Raw genomic sequence first — 18,178 nt, forward strand, 5'->3', positions numbered from 1 at the left:
AAATTGGAAAAAAAAATATCAAATTTTGGTTTTGTTGTGGAAAAAGATGAACAAAAACAATAATTTAAGCATATATCCAGGGTTTTTTTAAGGTCTTATAAGCTATTGTGTTCTTCATATCTGGAGTTTTTTTTTAAAAGGTCATATAAACCAAATTTTCAGTTTTTGCTTTTACCCCTGACTCAAAGCAGTTTCAAAAACACTCAAAAAGCAAAAACTGGAAGTTTGGTTTATTAGACTTTTTAAAAAAAAAATCCAGATTTGATTATAGGACCTAATAAAAAAATAAAAAATAAACTCTAGGTATCAGCATTAATTTGACATACTAAGGAAATTTGTTAAAAATGTGCGGATCCGTAAATTGCCAAGCGCTTTAAATATTTTCTATCTAATTTTATATATTTTTCGAAAGACTACGTTTATTTATGATAAAAAAATAATAATACAATTTTAAATTATTTTCCATGAAATATCTTTGGCAAATCAAGACGAATGTAAAAAATGATTATGACAGCTGTTTAATTTTAATGTAGTTTTTTTGCATAATGTTTTGTTTTTTTTTTAATGGATTTTGGTTAAAACAGGAGCAGAAGAAAACATGGTACAGACTGTAGTTCTGATTTTCCCCAGTTGGCAATAGTGACTTTAAGATATTTCGTAAAATATTTGTTATATAAAACATGAATGTCTTAACTTATCTAAATCATTGGCTGCTATAATTTAATTTGCTGTCTTTTTATTTGTTATTTTAGACATTTAAAAATATTTTTTAAGATTCTCTAGTCATGTCATATAAAAACATAAAAAAAAGTATAAGAGACTTATTTAATTTGAATCACAATGGATAAGAAAATAGATTATCACAACAAAAAACAAAACAAAAATCTTTCAAGCTATCTAGAAACTGCTATCCTTGTTAAGATTGAAGTGTAAATTATCACCAATGAATAGTAGTGATCTAATTCTATGATTTTAAGCATGAAATCATGACGAATAAAATAAAAACATAGAATTTATTACTGTTTTAAAAAATGTCCCGGGAATTCTCGGGATTTCAAAAATATTTTTCCCGTTTCCCGGGAAATTCAAAACCCGGGAAAATTGAACGCCCTAATCCGAAGGTTTGCATGAGACTTCGGATTATTGAATCTCGAACATTTTTTTTTTCTTGTTTTTAACATCAAATTCGAGTTTGGCGACCCCATTTTAGTCAATTTAGAATATTTGATTGCCTATTAAATAACAAAAAATATTTTTTCAATATTTCGGCAAGGCCACATTGGTCGTTATCTTGCATTTTAAAAATTCTAAATCACTTTAGGGTCAAAAAAAATAAGACAAGGATTTTTTTTCGTGATTCGAATATCCGAAGTTTCGATTATCCAAAGTGAATTTTTTTCGAGGCCTTTGGATAATCGAGTCTGGACTGTAGTTTAAAAACTCCTTGAGACTTTCGTAAAAATCCTACTATTTATAACATAGGATAAATTCTCATATGTTTGGCAGGTTAAGCACTCGCTCCTAACTCCATCCAATTTGCTGATTTTCACTTTCCAAACAACTAATTTTGCAAAACTTTTGGTAGAAACTTGCTTGATCACTTCTTATTGAGCTATTTATAACTCAATTTCAGTTGAAAACGCTTTTTATTAGCTTTAATTGAATGTCAAAGTTCTGGCCTGCCAACATTAGAGGCACGCTGGAATTAGATGCTGTTCCCCTAATTATAACCTAAAATAACTTATTCCAAAAATAGCGTGCAGTTTCAGCCTGACCTTTGCCAGGCAAACGTCACTGAATCGCTTTGTCTCATCATGCGGGGCTTGTTTACTTCGGCATTTTTGACAGATTCGCTTTGTTTACCTCTTCCCAAAACATAACAAACTTTTCGTGCCAAAACTGATAGCTTCCCGAAAACAAGCAGCTTCGTCTCCGCGAAAAAAAAAAATGACAAAAATCTGCGAAGTGTGCCACAACATGGCCTCGCGCACGGACCGCGAGCTCGTGGGCGACCCGCTGGACCGGGTGACGTATCATCGGATTCCGACGAACCGCGAGCGCAACAAAATCTGGCTCGCGTTCTGCGGCCTTTCGCGCCAGGACAACACCAACAACAAGTTCGTAAATAACTGCTTTTTTTTAAATTAAAATTGAATTATTTTTGTTCTAGATTCGTTTGCAGCGAACACTTTGAGAAGAGATACCTGGAGCGTGACTTCAAGTCGGAACTGCTGGACGGCGTCAAGCGGATGGTCCTAACGAAAGATGGTAGGGTCGTTGGTTTGCGATATTTCAACAAAATGATTTATGAGATTGATTTTTAGCCATTCCAACGATAAAGACGCCCAAAATTTTCAACAGACAAAGCGCGGAAGCGCTCGATGTGGAGGTGAAAACGATCCTGAACCGTCGGAAGCAGAAAGAAGTGACGATCAAAATGGTTGCATCGGCTGGCGCTAAGCACTCGCTTCCGGCTGCGGAGAAGCCGGTGCCGGGTAAAAGGCAGAGAGTCGTAACGAAAGTGGTGAAGCCTCCTCAGAATGGAAACGTTGAGGATGGCGTAGACGTCTTGGAGATTGAGAATCAAGCGCTGCAAGCGAAGGTGGCCGAGCTGGAGCAGCTGGTCGAGAAGAAGAACGAAAAGATTAAACTTGCGAAGACGGAGATGCTTAACATCACGATCGCGCTGCAGGAACTGAAGAACATCGAGAGTCGCAATCTGAACATTCGGCTGTACGAGGTGTTGAAGGATTACTTCAGCGGCAATCAAATTAGGAAGCTGGTTTGCGTCAACGACGTGATCGAGTGGGACAGCGCCGAGATGGCGAATGCGTTTGTTTTGCGAAGCTACGGAGGTGATGTGTACGACTATGTCCGTACGGAACTTCGCTACCCGCTGCCGGAGCCGGCAGAGATGGAGCAGTGGATTCACGACAGTTACCTGAAAACTGGCTTGTTGGTGCCGGTGCTGCACGCGATGCATGTCCTGGGTCGTACGATGGAGGCACGCGACAAGGAGTGCGTGTTGACGCTGTCTAAAGTGGCCGCGAATACAAAGTACACGTACGACGCGGCCCGCGATCAGATCATCGACAACAATGGCCATCTAAACTGTGTCTGCGTGCAAGGACTGTTCTCCGACTGGCACCAGATTGTGTACATGGAGTTCGATCTGATCTATTCGGCGGACCTGCTGCTTGCCTTGGTGAACGAACTTCACGGGATTGGGTTTAACGTGGTGGCCATCAGCGGATCTCACGAACCTGAGCTGTTCGAGCTGTGGAAAGAGTTCGATCTAGATAACCACGCCATCCAGCATCCGAATACGCTGCAACCGATCCAATTGTTCACCTGCTCGATTTCGACGTTTTCCGCGATTTACGAAGCGATCGTGCACGGCGGTTTCATGATGCAGAGCGACTCGCTGGTAATGTGGGACGTTGTGGAGAAGCTGGCCGAGTGCAGCCAGGAAACTGAGGAAAGCCTCAACCGATTGCGGAAGCACTTGGAGGAAGAAACTGCTTCAGCTTCACAAAAAATGATCGAGGATCTCATTTCCCACGGCACCGCCGACTACCTCTCAAGCCTGTCCAAGTACGACGAAAACAAGATCGCCAAGCTGGCCACCCTGCTGGACGCGCTCCGGGATTGGTACGATCTGTTCAAAACCACCCTCAACGATGAGTTTACGCAGGAAGAAAGCACCACGAGTCCACAAAGCCGATACGGTAGCGATCTCGACTGGCAGAACGACCTGCTGGAGAGGATAACGGACACCGTCAGCTTGCTGGAGTGTCGGAACAACCGAGAAACCCACCTTAAGCAATCGATCCTAACCTCGATCAACTCGTTGATCGCGCTTTACGAACATCTGGGCAGCAAATATCCAGAAATTTCCATTCCGACCATCGCGCTCAGCACGTTCAGCTCGCAACAGATCTTCAAACACTTCCAGAACATCCACAAGCACCGACTATCGTCCGTCGACAACGTCCTCTTCCAAATGAGCATAGCGATCGCGAAAAGCGATCCCACCTCAATGACCACCAAACTCGCCGCCCAATCCGCACTCCCACCCAAAACCCACAAATTCACACCCTCAGAACCCACCCTGGACGAAGCTCTCGCACCAATAACCGAAAAAGAAGCGGTTCCCGCCCTCGCCAAACTGATCGCCAACAACCTCAAGGAAAAGTTCGACTACCTCGCGGATCAAACGTTCGTGATCGAGCGCAAGAACAACAGCTACGTCGTCCTGCCCGAGCAGTCCGAATCGGGCGTGGTCGAGCCGTCCCGTCTCTGGATCGAGCAAGCCCGGAGGCTCGAGTCGTACGTTGAGGAAGTAAGCTTCTACAAGAATGATTGTCTGGTGGAGGGACTGGTGAGTTCGATCGCGCGGCGCCATCCGAAAATGGCACGCGAGATTATCGAGATGTACGTGGAGAAGCGGATCGCGGTGAAGATCAACAACCTGAACAGGAAGCTGGCGAGCGTGGGTTAATAAAGATCTGTTTTAACCACCTTTAACCTTCTTTCTATTCAATCAAAAACCGCTGACCTCTTGCTTGCTACGCCAGTAGACTTACCGATCTTAATTCAAGGGAGGCATCTCATCTCCAGGGAGTTCTTGAATGATCTAGGACATCCTAACATATTTAAAAAAGTATTCTACCGTACTCACTGAAGCCATGTGGGTATGATCTATGGCCAAAAACCGCTGACCTCTTGCTTGTTACGGCGGTAGACCCACAGATCTTAACTAAAAGGAATTCTTCTTCTTCTTCCCAAATATAGTTACAATCGTCGAGTAATCGTCGACAAGGTTATCGACTAACAATCTTGAAATTAATCTGACCAGGGACTGTCATCGATTGAACACAAACCCTCGAAACTAGATTGTATCTAAAACAATAATTTAATAGATTTCATACGCTTTTTGATACAAAATAGCAGAATTGCTTCATTTCTTCAAACTCATCAGCCTGCGGGGTAGGGGGGAGAGTCACTTCCACATTTGGGGGGGAGTCAGAAAGGAGTCGTCAATCTACTCTCCTCGCAGTTCGTGTTACCAATCGTGTATTTTGTTTCTTCTTCTATGAATTCGGTTCGGGTGGTGCTTTTGAAGCGATTCCACGGCGTGACGTAATTTTTTACAACCGGGCTTTGCGTTTTTTGTATGGTTCTGGATGATGGCGACCACGCCGAAGGCGTGTGTGAGATGTTATTAGAGATATATTGGGGACAACACACTTACGCTTAGAAGTTGATGGGCTTGCCAAAGGAGGCGGCCGTGTGGGCTTCCCGGAGGGCTTCCGCGCAAGTCGGGTGGGCGTGGCACACGCGGGCCACATCCTCGGCCGACGCACCGTACTCCATGGCGAGGACCGACTCGTTGATGAGCTCACCGGCGGCCTGCAAAATCAAAAGAAAGTAACGTTAGAAGACGCATCGACCCACAGCGAGCTGGTTACTTACGGGTCCAATGATGTGCACGCCGAGCACGCGGTCCGTCTGCTTGTCGGCCAGCACCTTGACGAAACCGTCCGTCTCGTTGTTGGTCTTGGCGCGTGAGTTGGCCGCGAACGGGAACTTGCCCACGTTGTACGGAATGCCCTCGGCCTTCAGCTCCTCCTCGTTCTTGCCAACCCAGGCAACCTCCGGGTGGGTGTACACCACACTGGGCACGCAGTTATAGTCGATGTGCACGTGGCCACCCTGCATTCCCTCGACGCACACGATGCCCTCGTCCTCGGCCTTGTGGGCCAGCATCGGTCCGTGGATGCAATCGCCGATCGCGTGAATGTTCGGCACGATCGTCTGGAACATGTTGTTCACCGGGATGCGACCTCGGTCATCCTTCACAATACCAACGTTCTCCAAACCAAGACCCTCAGTAAACGGACGACGTCCGACCGACACCAGCAGCACGTCAAACTCCAGATCTTGCTTCTTACCATCCTTAACATTCTCCACACTGACCGTAACTCCGCTGCCCGTCTTCGAAGCGCTAATAACCTTCGTTCCCAGCAAGAACTTGAAGCCCTGCTTGGTCAGCACCTTCTGGAAGGTCTTCGAAACCTCCTGATCGATACCGGCACCACCAATCGCGCTCAAAAACTCGATGGCAGTCACCTCCGATCCCAGCCGACCCCAAACCGATCCCAACTCCAGCCCAATAACACCCGCCCCAATCAGTCCCATCCTCTTAGGGACCGCCTTCAGCTTCAGCGCACCCGTCGACGACACAATCGTCTCCTCATCGACCTCAATACCCGGGAACGGAGTCACCTCCGAACCAGTCGCAATCATGATGTTCTTCGTATTAACAACCTCCTCACTGCCATCGCTCTTCTTGGCCACGACCGTGTTCGGCCCGGTAATCGTGCCCCATCCGTTGATGTGCGTGATCTGGTTCTTCTTGAACAGCTGGGCGATGCCACCGGTCAGCGCCTTGACGGCCTTCGATTTCTGACCCATCAGCGCCTCCAGATCCAGCCGGACATTCTCCACCATGATGCCACGGGCCGCCAGGTCACCCGAGTGAGCCATGTGGTAGTAGTGGGAGTTGTTGAGCAGGGCCTTCGACGGAATGCAGCCCACGTTCAGGCAGGTGCCGCCGAGGGTGTCGTTCTTCTCGATGCATACCGTCTGGAATGGGGGAGAAAAATGTAATTAAATCTTCTTGCTACTTTTTGGTTTTCCTCCATACTAGTTTGAGAGTTATCTATAAATATTCGAACATCTTCATCGAGAGCTGCTCGCGGATTGGTTTTGAAATTATTATGGAATCCGGGCATAAAAATCTTGGTGATAACTAAAACAAAACTTGTTTACCTTTTTAAGAACTTAAAGTTCTTAAAAAGGTAAACAAGTTTTGTTTTATATAGAACAATGTAAAATTCTGTTTAAATACCTTCAATATTTATAACAATAAGTACACTCGAACCCCGATGGTTTGACACGAACTGTAGTCAAACGTACGAGGATACTTTTTAGTTTGACACCCCTTTTACATGGAGTTCACATACACTAACAAACGTTTGTTTTGATAGTGTGCGTGAGCGCCATGTAAAAAGTGACAGTTCGTCACTTTTTAGTTTGACTTTGTCAAACCAACGGGGTACAAACTAAAAAGTGTCAACCGAAAAAGTAACCAACCACCGGGGGTTGAGTGTATTAAAAAGTGTTAGCTAATTTTTCAAAAAAAAAAACATTCAAATATTTTAAAAATCATTAAAAAAACGTCTTCAGATGTTTTAAGCAAAACAAATAAATCCTAGTTTTTTTTGACCGCAAAAAAAAATATTTTCCAAAAAATGTAAATTCGGTGAAGTGTACATTTTGAAGGATAAAAGTATCGAATTGAATGAAAACTTTATTTTTGCGCAGTCAATTTTAGAGCTTTTTCATCTCATTTTTTTTTTTCTGGTACTTTTGTACCGGACCCTCTCCGATTTGAATATGGGCAATTCTCGCTGAAACCGTCCCACTAGATGCACATGTTCTCAAATCGTTACGGCGATGTTCTCATTCGATTCAGCGCACCAAAAAACCATTAAAACAACCTTCGAACCAATGAAAATGTCAGCCGTTAGCCACCAGTAAATAAAAACTTGTATTGAACTATGGATTTTTTCGAAAAAATGCCCTAATTTGGAGAAATGATATCTCCCAAAATACATTACCAAACATCAAAAAGTTATATATCGTTGGAAAGGTAATCACGAGGGCTTTCTATCGCACTTTGAAAAACATTTAAAAAATTATTTTTTCAAGGGTAATTTTAAGGGTTTTTGAGAATCTTACTCTTAATTTTGAATTTTGACCGTGTTCGCAACCACTTATTATTACGCAACCATTTCCTTTCGAAAGATTGGAAGATTTTGCATAAAATCAACTTGAGAAAAGTAGTGTAATGAAATAGTTTTCGTATAGTTATTAACGGATGAAAGAAATTGGTAAAATTTCAGTTAGAAATAACCAAAGCTCAGACTTCAGAAATGAGCCTAATTTACAGTCAAAATAAAGCAGGATTGTATTTGAGCCGAATGTACAGTCATATGAGTCAAATCATGATATATAGGACGAATAGGGACAGCTTTTTCAACTATACTTTCACTCATCAGATCATATTTTTAAATTGTTTATGTAAACACATACATAAACAAACAAGTTTCTAAATTTTATGCTTTTAAGTACTCTGAAAACTAATGTCCTTACCAAGACTGTAGTTTCGATTCGCCACATTTCACTGAAGTAATATTTTATGTACAGAATTTGTTTTGGGAAGGTCTGCTTTATTTGTATAACCTCAATCGTGCACAAAAAGGGGCAAAGCTGAAATCAATATTTTTTGATCAAGTTAAAATTTTGTGGGGCTGTTGATACCATGAAAACAAGCAAAAAACTAAATTTTCGTCCAAATCAGACTTCGCCCTTTTATTTGACACCATCCCAAAGTTTCACTTTTTTGCAAACCATGTTAAAAACCTTCATTGACAAACTGCGATATCTCTGAAACCGCAAGCAGTACAATGTCGAGTCAAAACTCACTAGAAAGATAATTAGACGTAGAATTAATAGGTGTAGTCTGTTTTCCAATTTAAACTTTTTTCAATGTATTCATGTTGCACAAATGAAAATTTTAAACTTGGTTTTCATATTGAGAGTAATCAAAATTTAAAGTTAAATGATTCCCATTTTTTTACATAGAATAGAGAAGAGCGGGGCAAAGGTACGCACCTAGTGACAAATCATTCTGTCACCGAAAAATAAAAAAAAATAAAAATAAAAAAAATATATTGATTTCAACTTTGCACTTTTTTGTGAACGATTGAGGTTATACAAATAAAGCAGACCTTCCCAAAACAAATTCTGTACATAAAATATTACTTCAGTGAAATGTGGCGAATCGAAACTACAGTCTTGGTAAGGACATTAGTTTTCAGAGTACTTAAAAGCATAAAATTTAGAAACTTGTTTGTTTATGTATGTTTTAACATAAACAATTTAAAAATATGATCTGATGAGTGAAAGCATAGTTGAAACAGCTGTCCCCCTTTTCATCCTATATGTTCAAATCTGCCTCAGATGACTGTACATTCGGCTCAAATACAATCCTGCTTTGTTTTGACTGTAAATTGGGCTCCTTTCTGAAGTCTGAGCTTTGATTATTTTTAACTGAAATTTTACCAATTTCTTTCATCTGTTAATAACTATACGAAAACTATTTCATTACACTACTTTTCTCAAGTTGATTTTATGCAAAATCTTCCAATCTTTCGAATGGAAATGGTTTCGTAACGATAAGTGGTTGCGAACACGGTCAAAATTCAAAATTAAGAGTAAGTTTCTCAAAAATCCTTAAAATTACCCTTGAAAAAATAATTTTTTAAATGTTTTTCAAAGTGCGATAGAAAGCCCTCGTGATTACCTTTCCAACGATATATAACTTTTTGATGTTTGGTAATGTATTTTGGGAGATATCATTTCTCCAAATTAGGGCATTTTTTCGAAAAAATCCATAGTTCAATACAAGTTTTTATTTACTGGTGGCTAACGGCTGACATTTTCATTGGTTCAAAGGTTGTTTTAATGGTTTTTTGGGGCGCTGAATCGAATGAGAACATCGCCGTAACGATTTGAGAACATGTGCATCTAGTGGGACGGTTTCAGCGAGAATTGCTCATATATAGTATAAGCTTTTATTGTGAATATGGAGCAAATAGTACTCGAACATAACATTTGAGAAGGGCGTAAGTTATTTAAATATTTTTGAATCTTACAATTTAAAAATTACTGTATCTCGAAGCCGTTGCATCGTATCAAAAAGTGATCAAATTCCCGAAACACGCATTCAAAACTTTGGTCTCGGCTTGCCGGTCCTTTTTTTTTTCTTTTTTTCATAAAATTATTTATTTGCCGGTAACCGCCTTGAGTCATGGGTTTTCAAAAACACCCAAAAAGCAAAAACTGAAAATTTGGTTTATTGGACCTTTTCAAAAAAAAAAAAAACGTTACTAAACGTTATCCACCCTTAGGTGGTTGGCGCCTTCCTCACATTTAAAGTGTGCTATCCAAAATGCAAAAAGTGCGTAAATAACACTAAAGTGCTTATAACTTTTGATAGGGTTGTCAGATCTTCAATGTTTTGAACGCATTAGAAAGGTCTTTTGAATACCCATCCTACGATAGGTCGCATGAGAGATCCGGACAACGTTTTCATCAACATATCTGAGATCCGGCCTCCAAAAAGCGTATAAATAACACTTAAGTGCTTATAACTTTTTATAGATTTGTCAGATCTTCAATGTCTTGGACGCATTGGAAAGGTCTTTTAAATACCTTTCTGAAAATGTATAGCATGACGGGTTTTCTCACAAAAACCACCCTTTTTACAATCTTCCGGACTATTGTTAAAATCGTTTTTTTAGCATAACTTTTGAAGTACTTAACTAAACTGCATAATTTTTAATAGCGACTTATGGGACCCCAAGACGGATCGAATGATGCCAAAACGGACAAAATCGGTTCAGCCAATGTCGAGATAATCGAGTGACAATTTTTTGATCAACATCCCACCACACACACAGACATTTGCTCAGAATTTGATTCTGAGTCGATAGGTATACATCAAGGTGGGCCTAGGAGGTCTAATTGAGAAGTTCATTTTTCGAGTGATTTTATAGCCTTTCCTCAGTAACGTGAGGAAGGCAAAAACTCCAGAGATGAACTTTCGACATTTTCGGAAAATGTTTATATTCTTTAAAATGTTCAATAGAATTAAAAAGTCTTGTAAACTTTTAGCATTTCTAGGCATGAATCAACGCATAATTCAAGCAAATCAATGTAAAAGGGCCGAAGCCGAAGTGTAAACAAAGAGTCTATCCTGCTCTCGTCAGTTGATGTTTACATTAGGATTCCAGCTTTTTAAGCGAACATGGCGTTCGAATGGTGAACGCCCGAAATGTCAAAATCACGGAGTGGTACCAACATTACGAAAAAAGTGTGCCATGGCATGACAGCCACATTTTTTTTCTAATGTTGGTGCTCTGGCGCGATTTTGACATTTCGGACGTTCAACATTCGAACGCCATCTTCGCTTAAAAACCTGGATAGACTTTTTGTTTACACTTCGGCTTTGGCCCTTTTACATTGTTTTGCTAGAATTAATGATTTTGAAGGTAAACGAGAGTAAACAATAATTTCAAAAAAAAATCACCTCCGTGTACGCACGAGAGCAAGCAGCAGTGAAGTGCTCTGTGCTCTACCGTTTTTTCGAAATTTTCGCCGTAGTTGATTGTGATTACCCGCGAGCAGGGGCGCCGACTCTGGGGGGGCACGATACTTTTTGCCCCCCCAGAAATTTTAGAAGAAAAATATTCTTATTTTGAATATTACAAAAAAAATCACAGAAATAATTGAAAATAATATTTAAAACTGAATTGGAATTGGATAGAATTCTTGTAAGCGAATCTGTAAAATAGTTCAAAAACATTTGTTGTTTTTTAAATCGACAACGTTTCATCTATACTACTGCGCTCTCTTATGCTAACAAGGTAGGAAAACCAGCAAGCTTAGTATACAAGAGCAAACTTACGCAAACTCTTGTCAAAACAATCATCAAGTTTTCAGCAAGGGAATGGTGGAAAGAGAGGAATCACAAATCCGTATAAATAATTTCAAGATTTTTCAGGTGTAAACCGAAAACGCGATCAAAAATTAAAGTGGAAGAATAAGGCTTTTAACTGCTTATTTAATTGTCGGCGTACAGGAAGCCGCACTGTTTAATCATTTTCTGACGTCCATTCAATTTTGCAGTCCAAACCCAGTCATTGAATTGTAAAAATAAAATTCTTTTTCAAATTTTCTTTTCTTGATTTGTGTGCACCTACGTCGAAGACCAAGATTGTTTACTTTTTGCTCTTTGGTCTGACAGTCTTGGTCTGACAGATTTGGTCTGTCAGCTTTATCATGGATTTTGGTCTGGTCTAGGCGAGGGATAGGACACAGCACCTTCCTGGTTTTCAGACGCAACATTCTGCGATTTGCCATTGTAGATCAGGATTTAGCGAAAATGAACTGAAACACTTTTCAAAATGGTCATTTGATGACAGCTTTACATTAAAAAAAATGCTGATAAATTCGATATTTTTTTGAGTAATTTTAGGTAATTTTTTTTCTTGATTTCTTTTTAAAAATTGCAAATTTTTGATCGTATCAAATTGTCATAATGCTTTTTTTGATTTTATTAAAAATCGTTTGTGTATCTTTTTGGTTATTCTTAAATTCTTAAATTCTTAAATTCTTAAAATCTTAAATTCTTAAATTCTTAAATTCTTAAATTTTTAAATTCTTAAATTCTTAAATTCTTAAATTCTTAAATTCTTAAATTCTTAAATTCTTAAATTCTTAAATTCTTAAATTCTTAAATTCTTAAATTCTTAAATTCTTAAATTCTTAAATTCTTAAATTCTTAAATTCTTAAATTCTTAAATTCTTAAATTCTTAAATTCTTAAATTCTTAAATTCTTAAATTCTTAAATTCTTAAATTCTTAAATTCTTAAATTCTTAAATTCTTAAATTCTTAAATTCTTAAATTCTTAAATTCTTAAATTCTTAAATTCTTAAATTCTTAAATTCTTAAATTCTTAAATTCTTAAATTCTTAAATTCTTAAATTCTAAATTCTTAAATTCTTAAATTCTTAAATTCTTAAATTCTTAAATTCTGAACAAATAAATTGATATTAAATTTTCGATTTTTTTAAACATTGTTTTTTTTTGTTATTTCCAAATTTCTGATTTTTTAAATTTCTGAATTTCAACTTTTGATTTCTTAACATTTTTAAGCCATGAGTTTTTTTTAACCCTAGGGTTTTTAAACTTTTTTTAAATTTTGGAATATTTTTTTTCTGTTATTTTTATCTAAATTGCAGATTTGAAAAAAATGTTGTTTTTAATGTGTATTTTCCAATTTCTAAAGTTCTAAATTTTTGCTTTTTTTTGTTTTCATTTTTAGAATATTTGTGTTGTTGAATTTTAAATACCTGATAATTTTCATTATTGACTGTTACTTCTGGAAAATAAGTGAGAATTTGCCAATTAGAAGGAATTCGCCTTCCAAACATAAAAAAATCCCCCAATAAACATTCTCAATCACGTTTTAATAAATTATCTTTTTCAAAAAAATGGATTCCGGATGAAAAAAACTCTTATTACATCGTAATATTCAAATTGGTAAAATTCGTGATACAAAATAAACTTAAACATCAAATCGCCACTCTCACCTAACGATTTCGGAAAACAACCGTGCCCCCCCAACATTTTGGACTAGTCGGCGCCTCTGCCCGCGAGTTTGCTTCTCCAGCATGCCAAAACCCGCGAAGTTCGTCTACCGGCCGTGTGCAAAAAGGTAAACAAACCAACGCCGTCGCGCAGGGGAGCGTGAGCGCAGATGGAATCGACATAAAAGTTACTACATCTTGGATATGTTCCGAGATCACCAGTGAGGACCCGCCCAGGTACTTTTGGTGCCACGACCAGTGGCACATCAACATCCGCCAACATCCCCATCAGGAACGAGTTCCAGATGCTGAGCGACGACGAAGAAAATAACAACAAGAACACCGACGACGACGACGACGATGGTCGTGCACGGAAGAAAGTGTCGACGTCAAAAAAGAACAATTCTCCAACGGAACGAAGACCACCTCCAATTTTTGTTTCGGACACGTTGGCGGACGATGTTGACGAGTTGCTGGAAGGCCTCGGATATTGTCTGAAAATCGGTAAGTCGTCAGTGCAAGTTTACACATTTGACGAAAAGAACTTCGACCTGGTTGTGGAGAAATTGAAGCGTCAAAACTTCAAGTTTTACACATTCGACCCCGTGCAGAAGACTGCCGTTAAGGTCGTTTTGCAGGGGTACCAAGACCGCCCGATCTCCGACCTCGTGACCGTGTGACATAAAAGTCCTCTCGCGGAAGATAACAGTCACAGTGTACCTGTGTTGTAATTCGACCTGCGGGGAGCTAAGGCGTTGGACGGTTTTTGGGTAAACTGGCGGTTCTACTCAAAGAATCCGTCGCACAATGCCACCGTTGCCAGAAATTCGGCCACGGCTCGCGGAACTGCAACCTCTCGCCCCGCTGTGTGAAGTGTAGTGAATCACACCTCTCAGAGGCGTGTGCATTGCCGTGCAAGGCGGACCTGGGGGACAAGGCAGAGCAAACCAAGGCGCGCATCAGGTGCGCCAACTGTGGAGGCAACCATACCAGCAACTACCGTGGATGCAGCGCACGGAAAAACTACCTCGAGGAGCAGGAAAAGAGGAAGAAGAAAGCAGCAGCGTTCCACCCTCCTCAGCGAAGTACGAGCGTAACCGTGCCGGCAGCTGGTCATCGTACGGTTCCAGCGGGTAACTCAGCGTTCCCTCCTGGATGGGGGCGATCGTTCACCAGCGTGGTCACTGCCGGCAGTGGCAATACGGCCCAGTAAGAAGTTACCGGGGAAGATCTCTTCACCCTGCCAGAGTTCTTTGCTCTCGCAGGGGAGATGATGACGCGGTTTCGGACCTGCCGTAACAAGGCGGAGCAATTCCTGGCCCTTGGGGAGCTGATGATCAAGCACATCTATAAAGGTTGTGATCTAGTTTTAAGCTTTCTCTATCTCTAATTTTAGTGAGTTTTTTTTTTTAATTTTTTTTCTTACTCTTGGTGACACCTTTATTTACAAGCAATAACCCAGTCACGAAATATTCTAGCAGAGCTGGTTCTGTCAGAATCCTGCTAGAACGGTAGAACATTTCTGCTAGAATGCTGTAAGAATATCCAGCTCAGTAAGAACTCTGCAAGAATCCTGCTAGAACGTCGTGACTGGGAACTGTTCCAACATGGGTTATGATGTAACACACAGCTGTAAGGAACTCCAAAACTCCAAAACATTTTTTATACTTCTGAACAATATCTTAGAAATTGTATTTGTACTTGTTAACGGTTTTCTGCGAACAAGAATTAATAGAATTAACAAATAAAATGAAAAAAGTTTCCGGATACTTTTGGACACACTTTCACAAAATCATATTTAAAAATTTCTTTTAGAAGCAATTATGATGAAATGCAGCTTTTCTTTTTAATTTATTAAATATACATCACTTCTGGTTGAAGTGAAAATATCATTTGTTTTGTGGATTTTTACATTAACATTTTCTTTCAAACAGTTGAAACATCCTTAAGATACTTTTTCAATTGTTTGTATTGGGTCGTTGAGCTCCAATTTGACACCAAAACTGCCTTAAAAATGATCCGGACTATGACCAATAGGTATTAAAAATATAAATTTCGGATAATCGTAACCTCGGATAAAATTACAATGTTAACCCTCTACAGCCCAATTTTTTTTCGAATTTTTTTTTTTTCCCTTGTTTAGGAGTTCATTTTGAGCAACTTTTGTTCCACGAAAAACTTTACTTCTCTTGTTTTATGTTTTTCTCGTTTCTTTTTTAGTATTTTAATTTGCATTTATCTTGTTTAATTTATTTTCGTTTTTAGTAGTATTTGGCATATTCTATCACCTCCTATCATTACATTTTGCCTATCTAATTTTTTCATGTTTTTATAGCAACTTTTTCAATTTTTTGCTTGTTTTTCACATTTTCGGTTATGAAATGGCACCATTATTATTTAAATTGTAAATAAATGCGTAGAGGCATAGTTTGGGACACTAGAAAAATTACTGCAGGCTTCTTTTTACTTAAAATATAGGAAATGTTAGTAAAAAACACAGCCAAAGGTGATCCCTAAAAATATGACATTTTTAAAAACATTGGTAAAGTCACATAAAACATGTAAAAATTCCAACCCATAAATTTTCTAAAATTTTAAGAGTTCTAGAGTTTTTTTTTTTTTTTTTTTGAAAAGGTCCTATAAACCAAATTTTATTTTTTTGCTTTTTGTGTGTTTTAAGAACCGCCTTGAGTCAGGGGTATTCAAAAACACCCAAAAAGCAAAAACTGGAAATTTGGTTTATTGGACTTTTCCAAAAAAAACTCCAGATATGTATTCACGCAGAAAAATGTTTTGTAGAATCAGCCTGTACGAGGTTTGAATCAAAAAAAATTTTGTTGAATATAATCAACGCCGATTTTGCGTTGAAACAAACCTTGATTTTCTCAATTCCACAAAAGTCTTTTGTTATTTAGAAAAACTGCTTTGACGTTTAGGGTTGATTCAACAAAAATCATGATTTTCAAATCAACAAAACTTTTTGTTGATTCAAATATGCCTTATTTTTCTGCGTGTTCCATTGATTCAAATAAAAATACTATTCAAAAATCTAAAGGATTGTTTCTTGCATACCATTTTTTTATATATAATGTTTAAAATTATGTAACTATGTCATAAAAATAAATTACATTCCAAAAATATTTCAAAATATGTTATTTACCTGATAAATTAAATTGAAGAAAAAATATCCGTTAACATTTTTTAAAATTTCAATGTAAATTCTGCTCTTATTTAAAATAGTTTTTATTTAATTTAAGTAATTGAACCGTCACCTTTACACCAGCTTCAATAAAACAATAAATTCAATTTTACTGCTGCTCTCAGGTAAGCAGTATTTTTCTTTTCTTCTGGAACGCCAGAACACTCTCTTGCAATGAGTAATCTTTAAAACTCAAGTGAGATGTCCACCAATTTACACCTGTCTCTACCACCATAAACCGGACACATTTTTGCACATTTCATGCACACATCCCATGACCAACCACGAATCGTCACAAACCCAAATCATACGCGAAATTATTCACATTTTATCGATTGCATCACTTTGAGAAATGTTCATGATTTTACTAGATTTGAATCGTCCCAGCGATCGTCTGCGTTTTCGGTTGATACTGCGCGACATTGACCTCCAAAAAGGTTTTATTTTGAGTAAACAAATTCTTCCTACTATCAACCGAGCCCAGATTAACGGAGTATTTTGTGTTGTATGCTGATAATGTTAGCGCAAAATAGAGTTCACCGCAGCGAAAGCGAAAATCTCGTGCGCCGTGACGCAAATCCTTCTCCCCTGACGACCACACACTCTTCCCACGACTCACCTTCATGCCCAGCTGGGCGGCCTTGATCGAGGCAACGTATCCACCGGGGCCGGAACCGATCACGACCAGGTCGGCCTCGTGTGTCGTCGAGTAGAACCGGCCGTACAGGGCGCCCAGGATCGCACCCGGACTGCGGACTCCGGCATTGCCCTATCGAAGCAGGAAAATAAAACAAAAATTATCAACAAATCGTAACTCAACTCACTAGCCGCGCGATCAGCCGATTCTCCCGATCCGGCGAAGGTCATTCCTCCTCTTGGTTGCATAATCGATTCGCAGCAGATTTTTGCTTTTTTTGAGCCGGGGGGGCGAACAAAATCGATCCGAAACTCACCTTGGCAGCGAGGTTCACCAAATGCCGAATGTTGCACTGCATCTTGTCTGGCCGATAGAAGCAGAATTTAGAGGGCAGGAAGCAGGTTCTCTAGTGACCACCTAGGAATGGATCTTCGCTCAACGAAGAAACGACGACGACACGGCACTTCCCCACAAAAAATTACGCACACACCGCGAATGAATTTGTCGCGAATCTGTCACTTTGGCAGATAAGCGCTGGCGAAAAGGCCTTTTTCGGCGCGTGCGAAATTTTGACGTTTTGAGAAAAAGGCTCGATAGGGTGGTGGATTTTTGTATTTAGAAATTATTTTGAAATTTTAAATTTGCAACTAGATTTGCACCCAGGGGGAGGAAACTTCAAAAATATTAAGAACATTTTGGTAGAATAACGAAGTTTTAATATACTTTTTAATATATTAACGAAATGTCAACCATGAGTTCTCACCAACACTTGAAGCACCTTGATTTTGACAGTGCAAGCGGATTGTTGTTGTTTTCATTTATCAGCTGATTTCTTCTCACGGAACTTGTCCGGATCTTTTAGGAATCCGTTGATCAGTCATCGCAAAGAGAAAATGCACGAGGACATGGCCACAGCAGCAACCGCTTTCGTTAAACTCCCGCCTGGAACTCCCGCCAAATCGACGTCTGCGAGATTTACCGAAATGGAAGGGGGAGGAAGGCAGCCAGAAAGCATCAGGAATTCGTGGCGAAGAGCAGAAAGACAAACCGGCCACGA

The 18,178-nt window shown here is 39.4% G+C and overlaps 1 protein-coding gene across 1 annotated transcript; it reads right to left on the minus strand.

The window, feature by feature from the left end:
• Window positions 1–4,892: 4,892 nt before the first annotated feature.
• On the minus strand, window positions 4,893–17,632 carry LOC6053991 (dihydrolipoyl dehydrogenase, mitochondrial). Its single transcript, XM_001869946.2, has 4 exons — window positions 17,438–17,632; window positions 17,104–17,253; window positions 5,476–6,648; window positions 4,893–5,412 (listed from the first exon to the last, which is right to left on the minus strand). The coding sequence occupies exons 1-4, from the start codon at window positions 17,477–17,479 to the stop codon at window positions 5,257–5,259; spliced, it is 1,521 nt and encodes a 506-aa protein (XP_001869981.1). The 5' UTR covers window positions 17,480–17,632; the 3' UTR covers window positions 4,893–5,256.
• Window positions 17,633–18,178: the final 546 nt, after the last annotated feature.

The sequence above is a fragment of the Culex quinquefasciatus genome, chromosome 2 (assembly GCF_015732765.1).
Source record: "Culex quinquefasciatus strain JHB chromosome 2, VPISU_Cqui_1.0_pri_paternal, whole genome shotgun sequence".
NCBI lineage: Eukaryota > Metazoa > Arthropoda > Insecta > Diptera > Culicidae > Culex > Culex quinquefasciatus.

What these genes read in the sequence shown, in the direction of transcription:
- LOC6053991 (XM_001869946.2), bottom strand. Translation starts at nt 17,479, where the DNA reads ATGCAGTGCAACATTCGGCATTTGGTGAACCTCGCTGCCAAG. An exon ending in TGGTGAACCTCGCTGCCAAG is followed by an intron (nt 17,254 to 17,437) that starts GTGAGTTTCGGA and finishes CTGCTTCGATAG; the next exon opens with GGCAATGCCGGAGTCCGCAG. An exon ending in GCGTGCACATCATTGGACCC is followed by an intron (nt 5,413 to 5,475) that starts GTAAGTAACCAG and finishes TTGATTTTGCAG; the next exon opens with GCCGCCGGTGAGCTCATCAA.